The following is a 24,329-nucleotide window of genomic DNA, read 5'->3' as shown; positions in this document are numbered from 1 at the left end:
AGCAAAAACGTAACACGCGTAGCAAAAACGTAACACGCGTAGCAAAAACGTAACACGCGTAGCAAAAACGTAACACGCGTAGCAAAAACGTAACACGCGTAGCAAAAACGTAACACGCGTAGCAAAAACGTAACACGCGTAGCAAAAACGTAACACGCGTAGCAAAAACGTAACACGCGTAGCAAAAACGTAACACGCGTAGCAAAAACGTACCACGCGTAGCAAAAACGTAACACGCGTAGCAAAAACGTAACACGCGTAGCAAAAACGTAACACGCGTAGCAAAAACGTAACACGCGTAGCAAAAACGTAACACGCGTAGCAAAAACGTACCACGCGTAGCAAAAACGTACCAGCGCGGGAGATAGGGGGAGCCACAATCGCCTATAGTTAAGCTTCTTAAATCATTCCAAATCATTAAGAATAACGCTTCATAATTTTATTTTATACTTTATAGCAAATCTACCGAACCCAATAAGAAACCTAAGAAAACGCGGATAGTGAAGCCAACGACAGGAGAATAATAAAGCTATACTATTCCGGGACGAAAAATCCGTGGAGAGAGAGAGATAGCTATTAATTTCATTGAGTATAAGTGAGGCCAAGGGCAGGAGGCCTATAAATCTGTTCTCTTCCGAGACCCCCTTGAGTGTTCACCACAGCTATCTGTGACTGAGTATAAGAAATTACCGTCGCAAGAGAATACGGGCGTATTGCCCTCCGTTTATCGAAAATTGTATTTTCATAAATGTTATAAATTTTTTGGAAAATAACTAATGCGTTAATAGGCCTTTCTATAAAAGAAGCTACGCTTGCTGAACTTGATTGTGTAGCTCATTCGTCACGAAATACGTAAACGTTCAGCTCAATTTATGCTTAAAAACCGGGTGTCTCGACGAATTTACTCTAATACCGAGGGCTTTTCGTAGTTAAACGTCATCGATACGTCATTCGTGACGCAGCAGCAACATCAAAACAATAACCCCTGTAGCAAATTAGAGTCGGGCCGACGTCGGCAAAAGGTACTACACACTAAAATCGGCCGACGGTCGGCCGACCTTTGGATTTAGGGTCGAAATGTCCTAGGGGTAAAAAGGTCGACCGACCGTCGGCCGCCTACTAAACGTCGACTCATTACCGCCTTTTAATAGACCTATGAACCGACTCCGAAACAACGTCGGGCCGACTTTATATTAATGCTTATTTCCAACCCAAAACTGATCGAATTATTAGATGCCGCGTTTTTCGAATACGAACTAGTTTGAAGAAAAAATGAAAGTGAATTAAAAATTATCTCAGAAAATCATCAAAAAGTTAGAAATTAATTAAAATATCCCCTTTTCCTAAATACATATGGTCTGTTTCATTAAGTTAATGTCGAATCCTATAATTAAATGTAAGGTCTATTTTAAATCCGATAATGGTCGGCATACCGACCATAAATGGTCCCAAAAAAGGATTTACGGTTTTAGTGCCGAAAAACGTGGACGTTTTTCGGTCGGCATTTGGTCGTCGACTATAAAGCCACTTTTCGACCGTACCGCAACCCTAAAACGACTTCATGTGCTACAGGGGAAGGCCAATGTTATTTAGTAGAAAGGCCTATTCCAAATCTGATAAGACCATGTCCAAGAATCGATATCGCAGTTTCGGATACTAAAATCAAAACAGTTCTATCAAAGCGCAAACGCTCGCTACAAAGACCCCAAAATGGTTTGGGAAACTTCCGATTTCGTCAAATTTACTATTTTTTAATTAAACAACTAACGGGTTGATCCGAAAATGGACACCACCGACTTTGAGAACTCATACCGTACGTGTAGAAAAATAATCACAACGACGCTATTAAAGTTCAAACGGTGAACGCGAAGAATTTAAAATCGCTGAAAACGTCGTTTCATCCCCAGAACGCCCAGAACGACGTTGAAAGAACAAATCATAATAATAATTATTAAGAAAAGTGTTATTATTTGTGAGATATTTTTCTCATGGGTCAGCCAAAATCAAATTCAAATAATCCGTAAATTATCAGAATACGTAGTCCATGTCGCTACGAAGTGAGTGTTTTTAATGGTAAATAATACTTTTCGATTCAATAGTGCACTATAGATCGATTTACAATTTTTAAGAGACAAAGACGACTTTAAAGGGGTAATATAAATCCGAGGTAACGTGGTGGGGGCGTTATTTGTTAGTAGATGGCGCTCTGATAGCAGCATGACGTCATAATTTTGATTTTCAACGATTGGTTGAAAGTTTTCAGTTTGTAGTGGAGAACGGTTTTGTCGAGATTTAAAATACAAAATTATCTTCCCTTATTCGATGGTTTAAAATCGTATTATAGTGTCATCTATGGCGGAGAGTGTTAACTTCGGTTAAAATTAATTGTTAATTTAAATTACAAAAATTATATTTTTTTAATAAGAATTTAAAGTACTATAATTTAGTAATAAATTAATAACTTTTTAAAAAAGTTTATTTTTCATAAACTTTATAGTATCGCCATCTAACTCAAAAATTATTAAATAGGAAGGTACCTTTGGTGGATTTCGCCCCTTTTTGAATATTTCCCTGTAGGCAATATGTGAATGCGTCTATTTGGCCAAGTAAGTGTTTTAAATTTCGATAAGGCTTGGCCGCAAATCGTAAACAAAAAGAGAAAAAAACCAATTGCATTCATAGAATTAAAGTTCTCATTACCGCCACCAGTTGGTGCTATTTCGATATTTTTCGTCGTCACTGAGCATAAAGAGGAAAATGAACATTTATCCTAGTGTCATATTTATGGATCTTAAGTTTTATGAATCGTTGCTAAACGACACGAAATATTAAAACCCAAATTTTCTTTTGACTTTCACTGCGGGAGGTAATAAAGTTGAAGAACGCCAACGTGAAATTCTCAACTCACTTAGTGGTGGAATGCAGGTAGGTATAATCCCCCTGCTATGAAGATATAAACAAAAAACGAAGGGAATTCCCGTTCCACGTCGAAAAAGAAAGACAACTTCTTAATTTCGCATGTCATTACATGGTGGCCTTCATTTTGAAACTCACAAACAAACCACTACTCGTCTGCATTCGTTTTCATTTAGTGTTATTAACAACTGGAATGCCCTTGCCTCTGATGTCGTGCAGTTACGTAGTCGCTTTCGTCACTAAAGCCACGTTCACACTTCAGACTTATCCGTAAAATCACTTCGTTTTAGATAACTAGTTTTCAAAAGCAGGCGGGGAAGTCAAATGGCTCGTATTTTCAAAAATAATGGGAGTAAATTTCTAAATAATATTAAATAATATTACTGTATGTATCGTAAACATGATTAACTAATTTTTGAGGGATACATTTTAGTTTTTTTTTAATCCTGGTCATAATTTGAAAAGACGTTAAGCCTTGGCTGTAAGCGAACCGCAGTGAAGCGATTTCGCACGTGTGAACCAAGAATTATCGTCGGCGGTCAAAATTTGCATTCAAACCGACCTAAACCGGGTTTTAAGCTCTAGTGTGACCGTGGCTTAAGTTGTATAACCCCACTGGAGTCTAATATTATCCTTTCTGGCCCGCTGTATATATGGTTTTTGTAATTATTAACTTAATTTTGTTATTATTTTCTTTTTTCTTTTTGGTTATTGTATTATTGAACCAAAGAGTCATAGACCAAGTAAAGGTGAAACCTTTACTTGGTCTATGATAGAGTAAACCACTCACCTATAGTGGAAGGCCCAATGGAAGCGCATATGTAACATTAATCCTAAAGGGCGAACTTGTTTTCTTACTTTTTTATCCATATATTGTACATTGACCCTAGGGGAACTTGTTTATTTCACGCCTCGAAAACAAGACGTTGCGTACGGAAAGTGTTAACAAGCTTCACTGATAGCCTTCCTGTTGAGTTTTGTGTCAACGCACACGGAGCAGAGCCACTGAAGAGTGAATAAACTGACGACGTAATAAAATTCCAACTAGTAATTTATTAACGAAGTTAAAAACATTATGTCCAAAAACTATTTACAATATAACTAAGTTAATATGTGAGCGACATTACTATTGAAAATGCAGAAGCTGAATGACTCTCTGACTATTACTGCGGTGACGTTTTATAGTAATGCCTTATCTTGTTAAAAAACAAACTAAACATATTAGATAAGATAACGCATGTTATGAAGACAATATATCTTCATTGTTTACTTCAACACTTCCACTCTATGTGAGTGGGTTGAACATTATTTTTGTACTATGTTCTGGATCAAGGTTGGTAAGGTTCTGGATGCTTATATTGAAGCCTTATAGGGTTCTTAAGCAGTTGACATGTTAAATAAATAAATATTCATTTATAGACAAAAATAAGCATACTACGGAGGTAGTAAATAAAATACTTTATTTTAGTATTTTAAAATACTAAAATACTCAAAATACCGTGATTTCTTGAAAAGCGAAAAAAAATGAAAGACTGTTCGGAAGATTGAAAATATTCCAGTTTTATGCGTGATCTAAAAGGCAGATGGCCTCGTAAGTCTCGAGTCCTCGCTACCCCAACGCCACCACGTGCGATAAGCGGTATTTTTCACGAGTTTGTGCGTGAGTATGAATTAGGCGTATTTCTTCCGCTTGATGGTGTTGTATGGAGACTATTTGATGGATAAAGTATTTTTGCTAATAAAAATCCGTATTTTGTTCAAAATACAAAAAAATATTTAAAATATAATACTAAATTCATTTCTTTAAAGTATTTTAAATAATAATAATACAGCGTCGGTCACTAGAAGGCGATAGTCCAAAACTACACGATTTTAAAGGTATACGGTAACCTCGTGAATTACGTATGTGTGTAACCCCAAAAAATAAAATTTATTGGAATAACTTTACATTTAAAACTATTTATTATAAACTCAAATACCTGTCCCTTCTTGGCCGCAACGAATGACTCAGGTCTACCTATATATCACCTTCTTTACTCGGCGTAGCTGAGCTTTTTCCTATAATCGTTTTATACCTATCGTACACTAAACATTTTCACAAAATAGAAAAAAGGTAGAAATGTTCAATAGCTATGAATCCTTTTTTGCATATTTGTAAACATTAATTTTGAAATACCGCTATAGACACGCTCGTGCTAGTGGACTGACAAATTGTGTACAAAACTAAGGCCTATTTTAGTGGGCAGTTTTGTCGTATTTGGGTAGTTCTAAAATTGAGTACTACCCGCAACATTTCCGTCCGGAAGACTTTTGGGTAGTAGCAAAATTGGTTTTGACAACCAGATTATTGCAAAAGTGGCTTAATTACCAATCTTGTAATAATATTGGTTAATTTCGGTAGCTCTAAAAATGCCTTAAAGTAATAGAATTGTATTTATGTGCATTAGAAAGTACGTAAGCAATACCAAAGTTATGTGCGTATAATTAATACTACAATAAAAACGAATCAGGAAGTTCCCGTCGCTGAAGCAAGACAGACAATGATACAGAAGGCTGAATCACTAGCTATAAATAAAAAACCATAAGTTTATAATATACTAGCTCCCTATAAGTTGGAATTGGCCGTTCCCCTTTAAAGCACAGCCTATGTACGATTCTAAGTTATAGGGAGCTAGTACAATATAAACGTATGATGAAACCATTCTTGATGTCATCAAATCATTACACTATGCTAGTACTAAATTCATTATCCTAAGGCAGATTGATAAAAAACGTTTTTTACCCCGGTACCGAGTTTCGATTATCTGATAAAGTTTCGATCATTTTGATAAATTTTAAATGAAACGAGGTGTGTACACTCTAAAAGGATTTACCTACGACTTTACGCCATTTCATAACGATGAATCGTTTCGAAATGAAGAGGATATGCGTTGTTTTCCGTTTCCGCAGAGGGTTTCCTTACCAGACAAGTTTCAAGGCCCATTCCCCATGGGGTCAATAAATTGCACATCAAACGGAAACCAAATTAAAACATCAGCGAGTAATATTGGAGTGAATAGATGCTACTTAACTGTCTTCAATCCTACTCTTCATCCTAGTCTTTTTCTAGAGGAAGCTTAAAGCTAGTGGTGGCTCTATTGTAATTTCCAGGGCTGGATTAAGACTTTATGGGGCCCTAGGCGCTCTCTCAATTTATAATTGAGAAATGGAAGGAAAATCATTTTGCTGCCAGATTTAGTATGTCGTCAGAGGCTTGACGGCAGTCCGTCAGAGAATGTGACAATCAAACGTTTTTGGTTCATAGGGGTGGACGCATTTACTAAAATTACTTCGGAAAATATTTTGTGAAAAGCAAATGATTAAAGTTTTGTACTTTTATTTTTTTTCGAACACTCTTGGTGCCCCTTGTAGGCTTGGTGCCCTAGGCTCAGGCCTATTCGGCCTATTGGTTAATCCGGCCCTGGTAATTTCCTATTGGTACGATAGATGTCGTTATCGGCAGCTCCTCCAACCTAGTATATTAAGTCCGACTGGGTTGAAATTTCCAAATCCCACGAACGTGTTCTAAATAACTGCGGTTTATTTGCAAGCGGACATAATAATAATAATAATAATTCAAGTACCTAGACTCTCGAATTTAACACGTTCATCGTCTCATGACCGAGTCTTAGCGTCTAATATCAATGGAGCCGCCAATTCCATTAAAATTCCTAGAACCTCCAATTCCAAACTATAGCTAAAGCCTAGCTAAAATCATTGCTATAAAAAAATGTTAAAAGTTATTTATTTTCCCTATTTACAAGGAAAGTATCGTTTAAGAGATAAGTCAACTAATGATCTTTGTTTTATTTTTAAATTTAAAACAATTCTTCAACGGCTTTAGGAGTTGGTTGTCAACCACACCTCTGAAATTGGAGCTCATAAAATAATAGATAAAGAAGGAAAAGGCATTTGTGAGAAGAATAAATACATCATCCAACAAAATAACCTTAATTGAGAGTTCAGGGTTCCAACTAATCAGGCCTGGCAGGTATAGCTTATGATAGAGAATGTACAAAACTTGAATGATGATGTGAGGGACCCAGCCCAGGACAAAGGTGAAAAGTACCACAATCAACATCCGGCTGACGTTTCGATCTCTTCGTTGCTTTTGACAAATCATGGCGGTACTTGTCTTAACGTGGCAAATGGTTTTACGAACGGCTGTCGCTCTGAAATTGTGAACAGTTTCAACTATACTGACTGAAGTCTTTAAAATATTTTCTAATGTTTTACTAACCTAGAAAGTGAACATACTAGATACACTGTTGAAATTATCATGAGTAGTAGAGGCAGAATTACAATTAATATATTAGCCAAAGTGGCGTAGATGATAACGTGCCTGTAATAAACCTCACGAGGGACAAACTTATATATGATACGCGTTTCGTTGGTATCCTTAGATATTTTCAAGAAAGCCACTTCGTAAGACACCACGAAACACAGGCCACATAGTAAAGCAATTGATATTCCGCAAATAGAGGTGATCACGGCTTTGGAGTTCACTGTCCTTGAGAGGATCGGTATTGGGCTGCTGACGGCCAGACAACGATAAAGAGCAATTGCGACTGCCAGCCAGTTTGAAGAACAAGCAGAAGCTACTCTCAACGATTTTCCCATTCTATCAAACAATTTTCGAAGCGCAAAACTATGGTGTAAAACAGAAATCGTAAACATTTAAATAATAAAAAAGAGATACTTACCGGCTTACTATCATCCAGGCGAACGTGAACAGGTAGCCTTTCGGCATGTAATAATGAATAGCTAGAAAGATGTGGGTGGAAAAGGTCAGCATGTTTGAGATCTCGAAGACAATGAGGAAGAGACTCAGCGAGTTGTAGACGGACTTTCTGGAGAACCCCCACACATTGACCGAGTTCAGAATCAGCCCGATGAAACAAATTAAAAGAGTTACTTCTATCGGTAAGACTCTAAATTCGCGAAATTTGTTTAAGTAGAATCGTGACACGTCTTCGAAAGTGTCGTTCAGATCGAACTTTAAAAAAACGTAAATATCGAAAGCGTGGCATTTCGATAAACTGAAAGACTGGTTTGCTGACATGTCTCAGAAAGACTTTGACAACTCACTCACGATATCGCCCTTAAGTCGCAGCCTTATGTAATTTTAAGAATGTAATTAACGAGACGCTCAGACGGAGCACTACGGGAACTCAACCCGAAACTTGTTTTTCTCTACAATGAAATTTCATAGTTGAGAATTTACAACGCGGTACCGGTGTTATGAGGAATTACGAATCCAGCATTTCCGTTTCCACAGCCGGGTCTCTCTGTCAAAACCAGTTTTATGGCGTCAACCGCTTTTGAAACATTATCGTGAAATACATCCGATGTCTCACTCCCGGATAACAAATAATCCTTATCCACCTACGCTCGTTTGAATATCTCAATCCTAAAACAAAAAGAATATCCCGAAGTTAATTGTCCTAAAGCATTATAGAGGTTTGATGTAAAAAAATTCATATGTTGCAAAGACACAATTTTGTTATCTTCTCGCTGTGGGAGGTAATTATGTTCCAAGGACGTTAACGTCAAACTCCAATCGAAGTAAAAAACAAGAACTCTATAACCGTAGGTTACTAACTATAATAGAAACGAATATATTTTATACCTCTTTGGGAATTAAAGAAAAAACCATTTGCATACACGCAGTTAATGATATATTTAAAATATGGAATTAAATGACAAAAACTACATGGTTTCTTAACGATAGACATTCATTCGAGGTGTGATTCTTAAGCGTGAATACGTAATATATAAGAGAGTGTTTAAAGCCGCTGGCGATTATCCAGGGATTTCCCCGTTCCTCGTCGAAACATAAAACAAATTGATTAATTATGTATCCAGTTAAATGGCGGCCTTGAAATTGAAATTTTCAAAGAAGTAAATATTTCTTTATAGGGAAGGAATGCTGGGCGCGGCTAAAATTATTAGAAACTTCAGATGTAAAATCTGAAACATCATTACACGACAGATTCCATTTACCTTCAATTACTCAATTACAATTATAATTTCTCAAATTAATAGTTATACAAAATGCTTTAATTTAACGTAAATTCTGACATTGAAATTATCTAATTTTTTTGCATTTACCTAATTTATTCGACTTAACCCAATTCACTGAAATTTAACTGTTACTATTTCAACTTTGATTTTGAACCAAATCGGTGATAAACACCTCGGGTAGTCTAATCAAGAGTTCAAACCTCACCAAGCAAGAGGTCTGATTATTCAATTGGTATTCTCGTCAACAAGTATCTATTTAATTGGTATTTTCGTCAACATTTATTTATTCCATTGGTATTTTCGTCAACATGTATTTATTCCATTGGTATTCTCGTCAACAAGTATTTATTCCATTGGTATTCTCGTCAACAAGTATTTATTCCATTGGTATTTTTGTCAACAAGTATTTATTCCATTGGTATTCTTGTCAACAACTATTTATTCAATTGATAGCCTTCCCGAGAAGTATTCATCTCGATTTATTCCATTGATAGCCTTCTCGACACGTATTTATTCCATTGGTATAGTCTTGTCCACTAGTATTTATTCCATTGGTAGTCTTGTCCACAAGTATTTATTCCATTGATAGAATTGTCAACCAGGTGCGTATTAACCATTAGGCAGAGTAGGCACGTGCCTAGAGCGGAATTTTTCTAGGGGCGCCAAACCTCATGGTCGAAGTACTTGGCTTGCCCCTACTTAGCTGACCAGCCCTTTAGAGGCGCCGAAAGTGTTAATCCACCCCTGTTGTCAACAAGTATTTGTTCCATTGATAGTCTTGTCAACAAGTATTTGTTCCATTGATAGTCTTGTCAACAAGTATTTGTTCCCTTGGTAGTCTTGTCAACAAGTACTTATTCCATTGATAGGCTTGTCAACAAGTATTTTTTCCCTTGGTAGTCTTGTCAACAAGTACTTATTCCATTGAAAATCTGGTCAACAATTACTTATTCCATTGATAGTCTTGTTAACAAGTATTTATTTCATTGATAGTCTTGTCAACAAGAATTTATTCCATTGATCTTGTCAACAAGAATTTATTCCATTGATCTTGTCAACAAGTATTTATTAGATTGATAGTCTTGTCACCAAGTACTTATTCCATTGATAGGCTTGTCAACAACTTCTTATTCCATTGATTGTCTTGTCAACAAGTATTTATTTCTTTGGTAATCTCTAGCTCTGTCATGCCACTATCGAGTGTTTATCCTTAGATTATCATGGTCTATGATAGACAATGAGTGATGGTGACCGATTATTAGATCTGGTTTGGTTACTTTGACAATTATGAAATGAGGCGGTAAACATTTTATTCATATTTCGGTCGCAGAGTAAACAAATTAAAACACAGGAGTTTTTATTTCTTTAAAAGCATTGAAACTGCAATAGATAATATAAAAACAGAATCTCAGAAACATCGAGAAAATGTCACTTAAAACGCCAACAAACCCCATCCATCTCTTACGTCATTGTCATAAAAAAAATTATTTAAAAATGGTCAAAATTTATGGTTTAAGATTTTTGAAATAACTAACGGGTAAATAAAATAAATCAAAACCATTTAGAGAATACGCATCATACTTTTATCCCAAAGAATAATTATTCTAAACGACAGGGAAACTGATTCTGAAATGACATAATTCATAACATTCAAGGGGTTTTTCCCTTAAAAGTAACTCAAACTGACTAAAAAAAATTTTAAATTTAAATAACACAAACTAACATATTTATATTTTTTAATAAAAACCATATAATTCGTGGAGGAAAAAAAATAAGTTGATTGTTACCTAATTCCATATGTAGAGGAGCTTAATAATATAAAATCGCTAAAGAGTTAAATCACGTGTCGTTAGTAGTTTTATTTTTAAAATTAAAACAGTTTATCAACGGTTTACGGAGTCGATTGTCTATCACACTCCGGAAATTGGAACTCATAAAATAATAGATGAAGAACGAAAATGCATTTGAAAGGAGAATGTACATATCATTTACTAGAACACCCCTGATGAACATCTCAGGGTTGTAACTGATCAACCCAGGTAGGTAGAGTTTATGATACATAATGTAGAGAATTTGAATGATGATATGAGGCACGTAACCCAGGACGAAGGTGAAGAGGACCACAATCAACATCAGACTGACATTGCGATCCCTTCGTTGCTTTTGGCAAATCATGGAAAGACTTGATTTGGAGTTGCAAATGCTTCTACGAACCGCGGCGGCTCTGAAATTATATAAAAACCAAACATTTAACTATATAAGACCTGATGTGTTAAAAATATGTTTCACTTGCCTGTATAGCGAACACACTAGATACGACGTTGTAATTATCATGATCAGTAGAGGCAGGGTTACAATTAATATATTACCCAGAGTGGCTAAGAAGACAACGTTTTGGTAATAAACTTCCCGTGGGATAAACTTATAAACGATGCGCGTTTCGTTGCTGTTTTTCGATATCCTCAACGCCATAACTTCGTAAGAAGCGATGAAGCAATATGCGCAAAGTAAGGTGACTGAAATGACTAAAATAGCGACGATAACGGTCTTCGAGTAAAGTTTTCGAGTTAGTATCGGGGTTCGGCTGGTAACGGCCAGACATCGATAAATACCGATCGCGACAGCTAGCCACGCCGAAGAAAAGGTTCCAACGATTCGCAACGATTTCACGAATCTACGAATAAATTTCGGAAAAACTGAGAAACTCAAAACCCTTAAAATTGAAATAAAATGAGATATATTTACCGGCTTACTATCATCCAGGTGAAACTGAACAGGTAGCCTTCTGGATTGTAGTAATGGACAGCTAGCAAGATATGCGTGACGAAGGTCAGCATATTGGCGATCTCGAAGGCGATGAGAAAGAGACTCAGCGAGTTGTAAACGGACTTTCTGGAGAAGCACCACACATTGACGGAGTTCAAAATCAGCCCGATGAAACAAACCGCAAGCGTGACTTCGATGGGAACGATTCTAATTCCGCGAAATCTTGCTAAAAAGAATCGCGACACGTCTTCGAAAGTGTCGTTCGAACCGTAGTTCATAAAAATGTAAATATCGAAAGAGTAATATTTGGACAAAGCGAAAGAATGGTTGGCCGACATGCTTTATTGGTTTTGACAACTAGTGATAGTGCGCTCGGTGTTAACCCTTTTATAATCTTACCAACTCTAACGAGACCAAACGCTCCGAGGACTCGAACTAAAACTTGTTTTTTTTTTTAGTTTTTATTTTCATCGAAGAGAGATTTTTACGTTTCCGTTTCCACAGCCGGGTTTTTCTCTAGGAACGAGTTTTGCGGCGTTAAAAGTTTTATAAATTACGTCGTCATCTATAGATGTGCTTTGTAGAATTTATTCTAAAAGTAAAACACCCAGCGAAAACAAAATTAATAATAATACTTGAGCAATTTGAAATAACGAGTGAATCCGGGTTGGTCAAAGGTAATTTAAAAATAGTAGTCGCTTAAACAATCGACGCGGATTACACCACGTTGCTTAATACAACTCCGTAAAAAACCGCGTGGGAAATCACCGTAACATGCCTCAAATTCGGGATCGAATGGAGGTTTGACTGATGGATACGTTTTTTTTCGTCCGCGAGACCATCCGCCAAAACTCGGTTCGAAAGTTTTCACTCATATTGTAATAAATGAAGAACGTGCACGTGTTGTTGAACAAGACTAACGTATCGTCCATCACCAAGTACCGAACAACAGTCATGGGGTTCCAGCTCACTTGTCCCGACGCGTATTTATCCTTGTAGGCGAAATATACGATGGAGGCTGCGAAGTACGGCAACCACGTGAAAAGATATACCAGCAGGACTGCCACCATCATAACACTGACGCTCTTGTCTTTGTGGTCGGAACTCGTAGTAGTCGTGGCGACACTTTCGCTAGTGCGGCTCGGCATTCTCTTGGAGAGTTTTTTTCGCAAGCTGCTGGCTCTGGAAACGGGACATCGTCAAAATACTAGAACACGAGGCCAGTTACAAAAATTGAATATAAGTAAACAATATATCTCTGAATTAGGACTTTTCACAAAATAAATGAAAATTTCGTTAGCTAAGGCTTAGCGGTAAGCACTAAGCCTAACCGTATAGGTGAAATTTTGGAATAACGTTCTTTTCCCATTGGTTAAAGGGGATTTTGAACCCTTTTCACAAAAACTTGCAAAGGCTAAGAGTAATAGTAAGTTAAGGGGGCGGCTGGCTCGCGTGATGTGAAGGGCTTGTCACCACTTCCTTACGCTTCGTAAACTGCCCACTTGGAATAATGGCACTCCTGACTCGGGGCCTATGGACGTGTCTTGGCTAGCTGATTATAATAATTATTATTATCATTATATTTCCACCAATTTTTATTTGTTTATAATTTATTTCTAATTACATTAATAATAAATAAGCTTGTCCCGTAAGAGATATATTATATATTTGTAATAATACCTGTAAAGCGAATGAATGAGGTACGTGGTAGATATGACCAACACAAAACCAGGTATGATAAAATTGGTCAACAAGGAAATGATTACCAAAAGCAGACGATGCTTGTAGTAAAACGGGTTTGGTAGCAGAACGTGGATTGTCCTGGAGTCGGAGGACGGAGATTCGTGGCAGTTCTCCCGATAGGAATCGGCAATAAACAAAGACGGGATCCCCAAAACTATCGATAGGACGCAGATGAATAACACCAACTTGTGTGACCTTGACCTGGTCAGCCACTTATTGGCCTTGAGAGTGTAGGCAACGGCTATGCAACGCCAGACGCCGATGGAAGCGGCAAACCAACTGGTAGCCGCGGCGCTGCTGTGACGCATAAACGGTAATATCCTACGAATACAACCTAACCATAAATTTGGGTTCAAAGACATTTTTATCGTACATATTTACCTCAAGAAAAACGTCCAAGTGAAGGTGAAAATGTAATCCGTGGTCGCAAAATAGTCGATCGCTTGTACGAAGTAACTGAGGAAGATTACGATATTGGACAACTCGAAAGCCATCAACAAACAACTGATAGAATTTCGCAACGATTTGCGATTAAAGACGACAATGTTCAAAGTATTTAAGATAGCTCCGCACAAACATATCGCCAGAGTCACTTCCATCGGGACAATCCGGGTCCCGTGTCTTCTGGTCCAGTATTCGTGGGCAACGTCATCCACGGTCATGTTGGGTCCGAAATAGACGTAAACTTCAGGGAGGACATCTCGCTTAACGGACAGTGGCGACGAAGGATGGAACAAAGAATTTTCCTCAACTCCGATTGAACTATTTAAATCCATGTTTCCAGGATTCTAATAGCGATATACCTTATAGGATGTCTTTCATCTCGTTCGTAGGGATTAAAGGCACGGCGGATAATGCCGAGCCAAATGTCGTGATCCGTAATAAGGAAAAATAAATCAAAATTCAGATGGAATGTAAACGTGCTTACTTTAATAGGGAAGTTAAGCAATCGCTGGAGGACTTTACGAATTCATCAATAGAATTGCCACGTTGTCTACAAGACGCTACGGAAACCCAATCATTCCCGTACATAAACTCCGGTGCTTAACCTCTCTAATGTACATTGTCACTTGTACGCCGAGAGGCCTTCGAAATATACTTAACAACTGCGCTATTAAATCGTTTACGGACAAGGAAAAAATTCCGGAATATACTGTTTTTCTTTCCTTCTTGATATACCTGTTGTCGAATTCTGCTTTTTAATTCGAGAAACGCGTGCGAATTTTGTAGTCAACGAACGTAAATAGCGTTTTCTCATTTTCAACCAAAGGCATTATCCTTAATTTTAGTGATAACAGATAAAATATTGCACAATTTTGTTTTTCCATGTATATTACAATTTTCTATAGTAGCTTTAATAAGTAACGTCACCCTGTTGGTTGGATGGTGTCACTGGCGGGGCCATACCAACGAGTGTGGGGTGGCGGAGTAGTTAGCACTTTCGCCTCACAGCAATTGGTGCTGGGTTTGATCCCAGATTGTGGCACTGGGTGAAAACTCGGAACAACTCCTGCGTTGAGTTTGCAAGTTCTCTCCCCACTGGATTAAGTGATTTTTCCCTTCCATAAAAACTTGCTGAACTAAACTATAACTAAAGGTTATAGTAAGTGTAGGGAGCTGTTGGCTCGCGTGGCATGAAGGGCTAACCACGACCCTACTACGCATTGTAACCCGGTCACCTTAATTAATGGTTTTAAAATTCGCTTGATGACTTAGGCCTAAGGTGGTGCCTTGGGATTAGCCTAGCTGATAATTATCAGACCATGAGGGAAAATGGTTATTTTGCTACTTTTGTTACTGGTAATTTATAAATAATAACTTTAAGGGGGAAGACTATAGTAAAAACCTCTTTTTCGTTCAAGCTGAACGTTTTAGTTTTAAGAATTACACAATCGAATTATATTTTTATTAATAGGCTGAACCTTCTTCTAGTGCTTAAAATAATTTTGATAATTCTAATATTAATAGTTAACGAGATATAAGGCTATAACTAAAGGGTAGTTTGGGAGCTTGCCCAACTTGTTAGCGGCAATAGTTAATGTAGGGAGCTATTGGCTAGTGTGGCATGAAGAGCTAACTACCACCCTCCAACGCATTGTAACCCAACCATTTGAATTAAATGCATTAACAGTCGCTAGCTGACTCGAGCCTATGTTCGTGCCTTGGGTTCTAGCCTAGCTGATAATAATAATTATTATTATTATCAATGAATTATCTAAATTCTTGTTCATTTCCTGTATTATGTTGGTTTTTTTTTAAATTTCCCACTTCCCCAAACTGTATTTTCTATGAATTTTCATTTATATGGTATACATTGTATTATAATAAGAAGAAGGTTTTTATTTATGCTTAAGGATCTGGGGCCATCATGGTCGAATTTTCTCCCGGCACAAGTGGGGGGGGGATCGAAAACGTCACTGGCATGCGCTTCAAGCTTCAATCGCGCCGGAAGGGGTCAGTTTTAGGGAACCAATGAGCTACCAAGATTATTTATTATTAAAGGGCAACGCAAGAGGCCTTGCAGAGGGGTAAATTATCTTATAGATAAAAAGAACGACTGCGCATGCGCTATCTACCATAGCCTTTCCCCCTGTAAAAAAAGCAGAACCATATTTGCCGCATTTATTTTGTATCAATGCGCTACTCGCAGTTCTTATGCGATAGTTTTCGAGTTTACCGACAAATCGGATTCTTTATACAAAAAAATTTAATAAAACATAAATAAATATTCTGTTGGCGTATAATGATTGGGAAATTGTTAAGGGAGACTGGATATAGGGCCAAGTGTGTAAAGCTAGCGGCAGAGAAATACCACGTCAAATGCCTAAGGTTTCAACCTCCGTAATTTAAAATATTCAATTGGAAAATAATTTTATTCCAAAACATTGTTTAATCGAAAATATCAACGTCAAACTCTCGGAAACTAACTCAGTTCTTTTCTCCATAATAAATAAATTAAGCTAAAATCCTGGGTTCGTTGGTGGTGAGCCCGATAAAAACAGTACCAAAATGTCCACCTAAATAAATCATTTATTGAAAACTAGTTAAATCTTCGAAACTTAATATCATCTTAAAATTAAGTTAAGGAGAAATCCGCCGTAAGCAAGTAAGCGAAGCTGCAAAATTTTATATATCCATCATTAGATACAAGCCCGGAAAAAGCCCAAAGCGTAAAATAATATTAGAAGATACTAATAGTCAGAAAAGGATTTTTTCTCTTATCTCAATTACTCGGGGAAAAAATCTCAAATCTAGGAGCATTCTAAAAGCCTTTCTTTTTTTTTGGCAGATAGTAAAATTTGTTGAGCTTCGAATATACTCGGAAGAAAAGATAAATTGGAAAATGCGTCGAGTAAAGAAGATGAAATTCACCCGATACTTAGCGCGAAGACTAATAAACGGGTAAAGTCTGTTCCCTTCCACCGTCTTTAGAAAGCAGCGAAGAAGGATCTTACATAGAGCTTCAACTTCATACGATTGCAAATTGAAATGGCCCCCAGGAATCCATCGAGACGAGCTTTCTTAGTTTGGAATCTCGAATAATGACGTGAAGGAGAGTCTAAAAAAAGCAGCAACAGCTATCTCGGAAACTGAAAAATTATTACGCAAAGGCTCCCCCTCCTCCCCCTTTCTTCCCCCCGAGCTATAAATTCTTGGACAAATTAATGCAAATTGGAAATAAATTCGTCCGAGTAGAAAGATAGAATTTGTATATGCACGTTGGAAATGATTTTTCGAACTGAATCGCCTTTGAAATCTTACGCGGAGTGTTTTGGAGTTCCTACCATTGGAATAAATTTAATTATACTCTTAAGATGGCGAAGAAATACAATTCAATTATAAAGGATATTCAAGTTATAAAATGTATAAGAAATGAAATATTAAAATCCAGTTTTCACTTGATAATTAAACGTAATTAGAGAGTCGAAAACTTCTAAATTTTTTTTTACATATAAGAGTGGTATGCTCGGTGTTTTACTACATTTGGTATTATCGCTTTGTTTTTACCTGAAACGTTCTATTAAATTGCGCATCTTTTTAATTTCCTACTCTACCTCACCAAGAATACATTTTCTTCCTTTGACATATTCTACGTTACTCCAAGTTAGGGTTGGACATAAGGATATTATTTTAGTAGGCAGCCTGAATAGTGAGCCTCCTATCTTAATTTATTTTACTAGTCACTGACTAGTGGGGGTAAAAATGGGGGTATAAAAACAAGACGGACAGCCAATATTTTGCTTTACCCGTCAGATATAATACAGGAGTTTATTATCACTTTAGTTACATGATGTGATTTTTAAAAAATAATGGGATTGATGAATGATGAATTTATGATACGCCATATCCGTTATTATTTATGCAGTCAAATTGACTAGTGAGCCCTTAGATTTCGATTAATTTTAAAAGCTAAAACTTAAATGTCATGACTAGTGCCTTAGGTCCAACCCTGCTCCCAATACCCTCTCTACTTCACTTACTAGGAGACATCCCGAAGTGTAACCCACCGATTTTGTTCAAACTCGGGGGATTGGTAGACCTTCATGTAACTTGAAAAATCCTAAAGGGAATTTATTCAATGGGTAACCGTTTTGCCATGGCAACGAAAAATGTTTTTGACAACAACAAATTTAAATTTTCCCATTGAAAATAACATGGGATTCTGAACGATTACTAGGGCCCCCCTGTGAAAAAATTTTAACAAATTTCAAAATTTCGAAAATGACCAAAATAGAAAAAATAGATATAAATTGACCAAAAAACTGATCAACTTTTGATCAATTTGAGGACAAAATCCCATGTTATTTTCAATGGGAAAATTTAATATTTTGTGTTGTCAAAAAACATTTTCGTTGCCATGGCAAAACGGTTGCCCATTGAATAAATTCCCTTTAGGATTTTTCATGATGCATGAAGGTCTACCAATCCCCCGAGTTTGAACAAAATCGGTGGGTTACACTTCGGGATGTCTCCTGTTAGAACTGCCGCAAAAAAAAACTTATACCCATTGTGAAGCGTTTGACCTTCTCATTTTCGAGGTCAAAATAAGTGAAAAAATAGGGGGTGCTCTTAATTTCTCGTTCGGAAAAAGCGCCTAAAAACCGCGATAAGGGAAAGTGGAGTGGCCCTTTGAACAGACTAGGCTCGCAACGGCAGTCTTTATCTCTCTCAGTAACTCAGCGCCGTACATTTTTTCCGCCGTTTTCATTCCGTAGATAAAAATGCTGCACTTCCCAAGTAATTACTTCACTGCTCTTGGGGCTCTTTGTTAAAAGAGTGAGACGAGAAAAACAGTTCCTAAAAAAGTGCTCACTTCCTCAGGCTTTTTGTAGAGTTAAAAGTGGGGTTCGTATAAGTCAATCTGCGTTTCAGAGACTACATTCTATTCCTGAAGCACCAAATGATAATTACACATTTAATAATAATAATATTTATTTCGCAAACACTTTGCAGGCAACCTAAAGAGGCAAAGTCTGTTGTGGGTGGTTACCAGGAAATTTACAAACATATATTAAATAAAAAACAAAATGTAAAATTAAATTAAGAGAAAAGGTTTTGAACAATATGAAATGAATTTAAATAAATGAAATTACGAATTTTAAGCAATCCAATCAACAAATAATTATCCCGAGATCATCAAACGAAATTGTTGGTTTGAGAGGTGAGAGGCAAATAATTCCAAGTTCGGCCACTCCTGAAGAAAAACCCATTATCTAGCTAACTTCAGATAGTAAGTAGGGCAAGACCGTCGGACATTCATGGTCAAGTGATTGTCTAGCGTTCAGAAAGCGTTTTCCCTAAGGAATATGACCAGATCAATTTGGTCGAGGATATTTCAGATAGAAACGGGAAAGATTTCGTTGTATGCGTTCCAATCCTTGACGCTTAAGCTTTTCATGTGACTTGATCATTTGTTATTACACCCATAGCTCAAGATGTCTTTTAGCGCCCCCCCCCCCCAAACTTTAAGTTTAGGGAACCAGGGACGAGGCCAGAGGTTCCATACATATGTAGGTTTAATGGCCTGGAACTGGCATAAAGGTATTGGACTTGAGACGAGGACAGAGAGCCTTGAAAGGCTTAAGCCTAGGGGCCTGGAACTTTCCTAAAAGTATTGGACCGGAGACGAGGTCAGAGAGCTTTGAAAGGCTTAAGCCTCTGGGCCTGGAACTTGCCTAAAGGTATTGGACCGGAGACGAGGTCAGAGAGCTTTGAAAGGCTTAAGCCTAGGGGCCTGGAACTTGCCTAAAGGTATTGGACCGGAGACGAGGCCAGAGAGCCTTGAAAGGCTTAAGCCTAGGGGCCTGGAACTTTCCTAAAAGTATTGGACCGGGGACGAGGCCAGAGAGCCTTGAAAGGCTCAATCCTAGGGGCCTGGAACTTGCCTAAATGTATTGGGCTGGAGACGAGTCCAGGGAGCCTAAAAGTATTGGGCTGGAGACGAGTCCAGGGAGCCTAAAATTAACGGACCCAAATCGAAACTAGAGCAAGGTTAGGCTCCCCTAATTAATCTTAAGCCTAGAGACCAGAAAGTTGTTGAAAGGTAAGAGGGTTCGAGACAAGGTGAGATCAAGGTCAGGGCCCCTAATGAAGATCAAGCCGGGTGCTTGTTAATCCGCAGCTGACCACAGTTCGTGATCGTTATCGAGGCGGTTCACAAAAGTTTCGTTTCCTTGAATGAAAACTAACCAGATTGAATACATAAAGATACAAGTGAGTGACGGAGAAAAATTAAATTTTCAAATAAACATAAATAACGTTACATAATAAACGGTAGCGATTGCGTGTTTTCAGGTGTCCGAAAAATTTCCTTAATTTAAACCCACCAAAACTGCGACCTTTGAAAACCCTTTTGGGATGTAAGGAACTTAAGTCTCTTTCATAATGAAGAAATCGCGTACGTACACCCCGCCAGCCACGAATACAAGAAAAAGAGTAAAGGAGAGAGAAAGAGGCTGCGGAAAATCGAAAGCAATTACTCAACGAAGGAAAGGACTAATGCAATAACAAGCCCGCACCACCCATATCAGGATAGCCGGGAGGTGAACGCGCTCCGACACATTTCACGGGCTGAATTAATCCCAACAGCCTCGTTTTGGGATAGCTTCCTCGAGGTAGGAACGAACCTAAGATGGCGGCCACAATGGCCAGTCGCTCCTAAGTTCGGCGCGATGAATAATAAGTTCCTTTCTAAATGCATGGATGGTTCTAAGGACAGAATTATGTTGCGGCGAGGTTGTGGCCTAACAAATAAGGTCCCTCCCAAGAAGCCTCCGTGTCGCTTAGCTTTTACGAGGGGGGAAGAGGAGGGTTTATCCTCTCTCCGCAACAGTAACGCGATGGACTGCTGGTAGGCCAACGTGCCTCTGGTCTGGTACGGGCGAGATTGCGGCGCAGTGAAGCGACTATAATTACCGGCGAAGATTGGAGGCGTCCGCGCCACCATCGCTAAAACCAGTAATTACGTCCAGGCACAGACTGATTTAAAAGGGACGAGATAATAAAAAAGAATCCTTTCTCATCCGGTCCCTGTTGGCCCTTCTTCTTTCTCAACGGAAAAGAAAAAACTGCGAATTTAAATCTAATCTAGAAAGCTAATCTTCGTTACTCTCTTCGAGAGGTTATTCAATGGCGAAGATGAGAGAAACCTATGTCGACCATGTACAATAATCAATTGAGTAAATGGCAAAACTCCTCATCCCTACAAAGCAAACGATAATAAAATGAATAAGAAGAAGTCAGAATGTGTTCAAGTGAACAGAGAATGCGTGAGGCTAGGCGCCCACTGGCTCTCCATTTCGTATCCGTCCTGCCTTCCACAAGGCATTGTCTCCGTTACGAAGCAAAGTTTTGTGGAAGCTAGGACGGAGACGTTATGAAGAGCAGTCAGCACTTCGCCTGAGCAGCTCTCAGTTTCCCTCCCGATTCCCTCATGAAAAACCACGCCCCTCCACCTTTCCTCGTGTAGTCTTCTTCTGGTAAGGGTAGAAGACACTGCGGTATAATAGAAGCATCTCTCTCCGTGTAGGTGGATAATGTCATACAGGAATCATTAAAACAGATGATATTGTTGCAGTTTGATTTTATCTATTAATCTTAATATTGGTTTTATACAAACCATCCCTCGATAATGTAATCATCGGTGATATAAATTGGATTTATTTTTACAAAGCGCAAACCACCATGATAAAGATGCGTATGCCTCAACTACAAAACGGTCAGCCATAAATATCTGTATGACTCAACTAAGAAATGATCAACCATAACCAAACAGGCAACCATAACCGTCTGTATGCCTCAACTACGAAACGGGCAACCATAACTGTCTGTAAGCCTCAACTAAGAAACAGTCAACCATAACCATCTGTATGCCTCAGCTACGAAACGGGCAACCATAACTGTGTGTATGCCTCAACTAAGAAACAGTCAACCATAACCGTCTGTATGCCTCAACTACGAAACAGTCAACCAAAAACGTTTCTATGCCTCAACTACGATACAGTCAACCATAACCGTCTGTATGCCTCAACTAAGAAATGAGTTTGCATTAACGTATCAACAACAACGTAAGATTAAATAAACGATTAAAAACAACTATACGTCCTTCGGTGCGAAGCACGTCTCAAGTTTGAATATTTGCAGTAAAATATGGAAGTTCTAAATTATAAATGACTATTAAATAAACAATGAAAAAAGATTAGTTGGGTAGCAACCGAAATTGGAGGAAGAAAATACATTAAAACAGCTGTGACGATAATAACAGGGAAACAGAAAAATAAAAGTTCCATAATTTACGTAACCTCTTTAAAATCCGCGAACATTATTTAATGTATAGGCTTCAGTACACGTACGAATCAAAATCATTTTGATGCAAACCAATAATTTATCATCTTACGCGCGTGTTGGGAATAAATGAACGGCATTCAATATACGGTGAAATAAAAGTAGTCTATCTAATTTATCGCTAGGATAGACAATCGAAAGGAACGTTTTTTCGATTATACTAATAAAATCTCATCTCAGAATCTATTAAATTTCTAGGAAATAAATTGTCTCGCGGATTCACGGTACAATGAGTGAAAAGAATGGGGGAAAACCCAATTGATCCAGCAATATAATACACTTATTTCATGTCAAATATACACCAGGCCAAAAGAAGGGGCAGATATTATCCAATAAAAGTACTGGCAGGGTCACACGCTCGCGGAAAAAGCCACTACTAACCTCGCCACCCTTATAGAACAGATGGGTCAAAAAACGAAAGAAAATTTCGGTCTCGCCTATAATAGACGCGAGGTGAAACGGGAAATTCCAGTATTGAGGGTAAAGTTCGCCCGTACAGCTTGTACCTTTCTTTCTGTTTTAGGTCGTACGTTAGGATCAACTCTTTTGGGGCGCGAAAGTGGCCTTTCAAAAATGGATCTTTAAAACACGCAAGCTGTTGTTGCCGTAAAAAGCGTTCTTACACACTCCCCAAATAAACGTCACCAACTTCTGACAGAATTTTAAGGTTTTAGCAATCTCGAGTTTTGCAAAGTTGTCGGCGGCAAAACTTTGAACCAAATCGATATCTACAGAGCTTTGTGTACTAGCGACCGCCCTACCACGAGTACCCCTCCTTCTTACAGAAAGAAGTTTTCTTCATTTTGGAGGTCAAAAATTAAAGGTCCAAAAATTGTTTGTCTTTATGGTATGGTGTGTGCCATTAATCTATTACGTGAAAGCTACCCTGCACTCGATTTCTGTCCGTTTCAGTTCCGTTTTATTTTTCGTCTATTAATTCCCTCCGCTTCCATTCCGTTTTAATTTTCGTCTATTAATTCCATCCGTTTCCATTCCATTTTATTTTTCGTCTATTAATTCCGTCCGTTTCCGCTCTGTTTTATTTTTCGTCTATTAATTCCCTCCGCTTCCATTCCGTTTTATTTTTCGTCTTTTAATTCTATCCGTTTCCATCCCGTTTAATTTTTCGTCCATTAATTCCGTCCGTTTCCGCTCTGTTTTATTTTTCGTCTATTAATTCCATCCGTTTCCATTCCATTTTATTTTTCGTCTTTTAATTCTATCCGTTTCCATCCCGTTTTATTTTTCGTCTATTAATTCCGTCCGTTTCCATTCCGTTTTATTTTTCATCTATTAATTCCATCCGTTTCCATTCCGTTTTATTTTTCGTCTAATAATTCCGTCCGTTTCCGCTCTGTTTTATTTTTCGTCTATTAATTCCCTCCGCTTCCATTCCGTTTTATTTTTCGTCTTTTAATTCTATCCGTTTCCATCCCGTTTTATTTTTCTTCTATTAATTCCGTCCGTTTCCGCTCTGTTTTATTTTTCGTCTATTAGTTCCCTCCGCTTCCATTCCGTTTTACTTTACGTCTATTAATTCCATCCGTTTCCATCCCAATTTATTTTTCGTCTATTAATTCCGTCCGTTTCCGTTCTGTTTTATTTTTCGTCTTTTAGTTCTATCCGTTTCCATCCCGTTTTATTTTCGTCTTTTAGTTCTATCCGTTTCCATCCCGTTTTATTTTTTGTCTATTAATTCCGTCCGTTTCCGCTGTTTTATTTTTCGTCTATTAATTCCGTCCGTTTACGCTCTGTTTTATTTTTCGTCTATTAATTCCATCCGTTTCCATTCCATTTTATTTTTCGTCAATTAATTCCGTCCATTTCCGCTCTGTTTTATTTTTTATCTATTAATTCCATCCGTTTCCATTCCATTTTATTTTTCGTCTATTAATTCCGTCCGTTTCCGCTCTGTTTTATTTTTCGTCTATTAATTCCCTCCGCTTCCATCCCGTTTTATATTTCGTCTTTTAATTCTATCCGTTTCCATCCCGTTA

General features: G+C 37.8%; 2 protein-coding genes across 2 annotated transcripts; both read right to left on the bottom strand.

Moving 5' to 3' along the window:
* Positions 1 to 10,767: 10,767 nt before the first annotated feature.
* Positions 10,768 to 12,083, bottom strand: LOC149926628 (uncharacterized). The gene is made up of 3 exons (XM_090157725.1): positions 11,725 to 12,083; positions 11,273 to 11,653; positions 10,768 to 11,203 (listed from the first exon to the last, which is right to left on the bottom strand). Exons 1-3 carry the CDS (start codon positions 12,081 to 12,083, stop codon positions 10,819 to 10,821), a joined length of 1,125 nt encoding a protein of 374 aa, XP_090013851.1. The 3' UTR covers positions 10,768 to 10,818.
* Positions 12,084 to 12,415: 332 nt separating this feature from the next.
* Positions 12,416 to 14,264, bottom strand: LOC149926627 (uncharacterized). Its single transcript, XM_090157724.1, has 3 exons — positions 13,870 to 14,264; positions 13,426 to 13,809; positions 12,416 to 12,927 (listed from the first exon to the last, which is right to left on the bottom strand). The coding sequence occupies exons 1-3, from the start codon at positions 14,262 to 14,264 to the stop codon at positions 12,525 to 12,527; spliced, it is 1,182 nt and encodes a 393-aa protein (XP_090013850.1). The 3' UTR covers positions 12,416 to 12,524.
* Between the last annotated feature and the right edge of the window lie 10,065 nt (positions 14,265 to 24,329).

Source organism: Leiobunum rupestre, chromosome 9, assembly GCF_980474605.1.
Source record: "Leiobunum rupestre chromosome 9, qqLeiRupe1.1.hap1, whole genome shotgun sequence".
NCBI lineage: Eukaryota > Metazoa > Arthropoda > Arachnida > Opiliones > Sclerosomatidae > Leiobunum > Leiobunum rupestre.
Note: the sequence above shows the minus strand (reverse complement) of the source record. Positions and strands in the feature narration are given on the sequence as shown.

Coding starts and splice junctions, on each gene's coding strand:
- LOC149926628 (XM_090157725.1), bottom strand. CDS start 12,083: ATGTCGGCCAACCATTCTTTCGCTTTGTCCAAATATTACTCTTTCGAT. Junction 11,654..11,724: donor ACCTGGATGATAGTAAGCCG/GTAAATATATCT, acceptor ATTTATTCGTAG/ATTCGTGAAATCGTTGCGAA. Junction 11,204..11,272: donor CTAGTGTGTTCGCTATACAG/GCAAGTGAAACA, acceptor ATATAATTTCAG/AGCCGCCGCGGTTCGTAGAA.
- LOC149926627 (XM_090157724.1), bottom strand. CDS start 14,264: ATGGATTTAAATAGTTCAATCGGAGTTGAGGAAAATTCTTTGTTCCAT. Junction 13,810..13,869: donor ACTTGGACGTTTTTCTTGAG/GTAAATATGTAC, acceptor TTGTATTCGTAG/GATATTACCGTTTATGCGTC. Junction 12,928..13,425: donor CTCATTCATTCGCTTTACAG/GTATTATTACAA, acceptor TCCCGTTTCCAG/AGCCAGCAGCTTGCGAAAAA.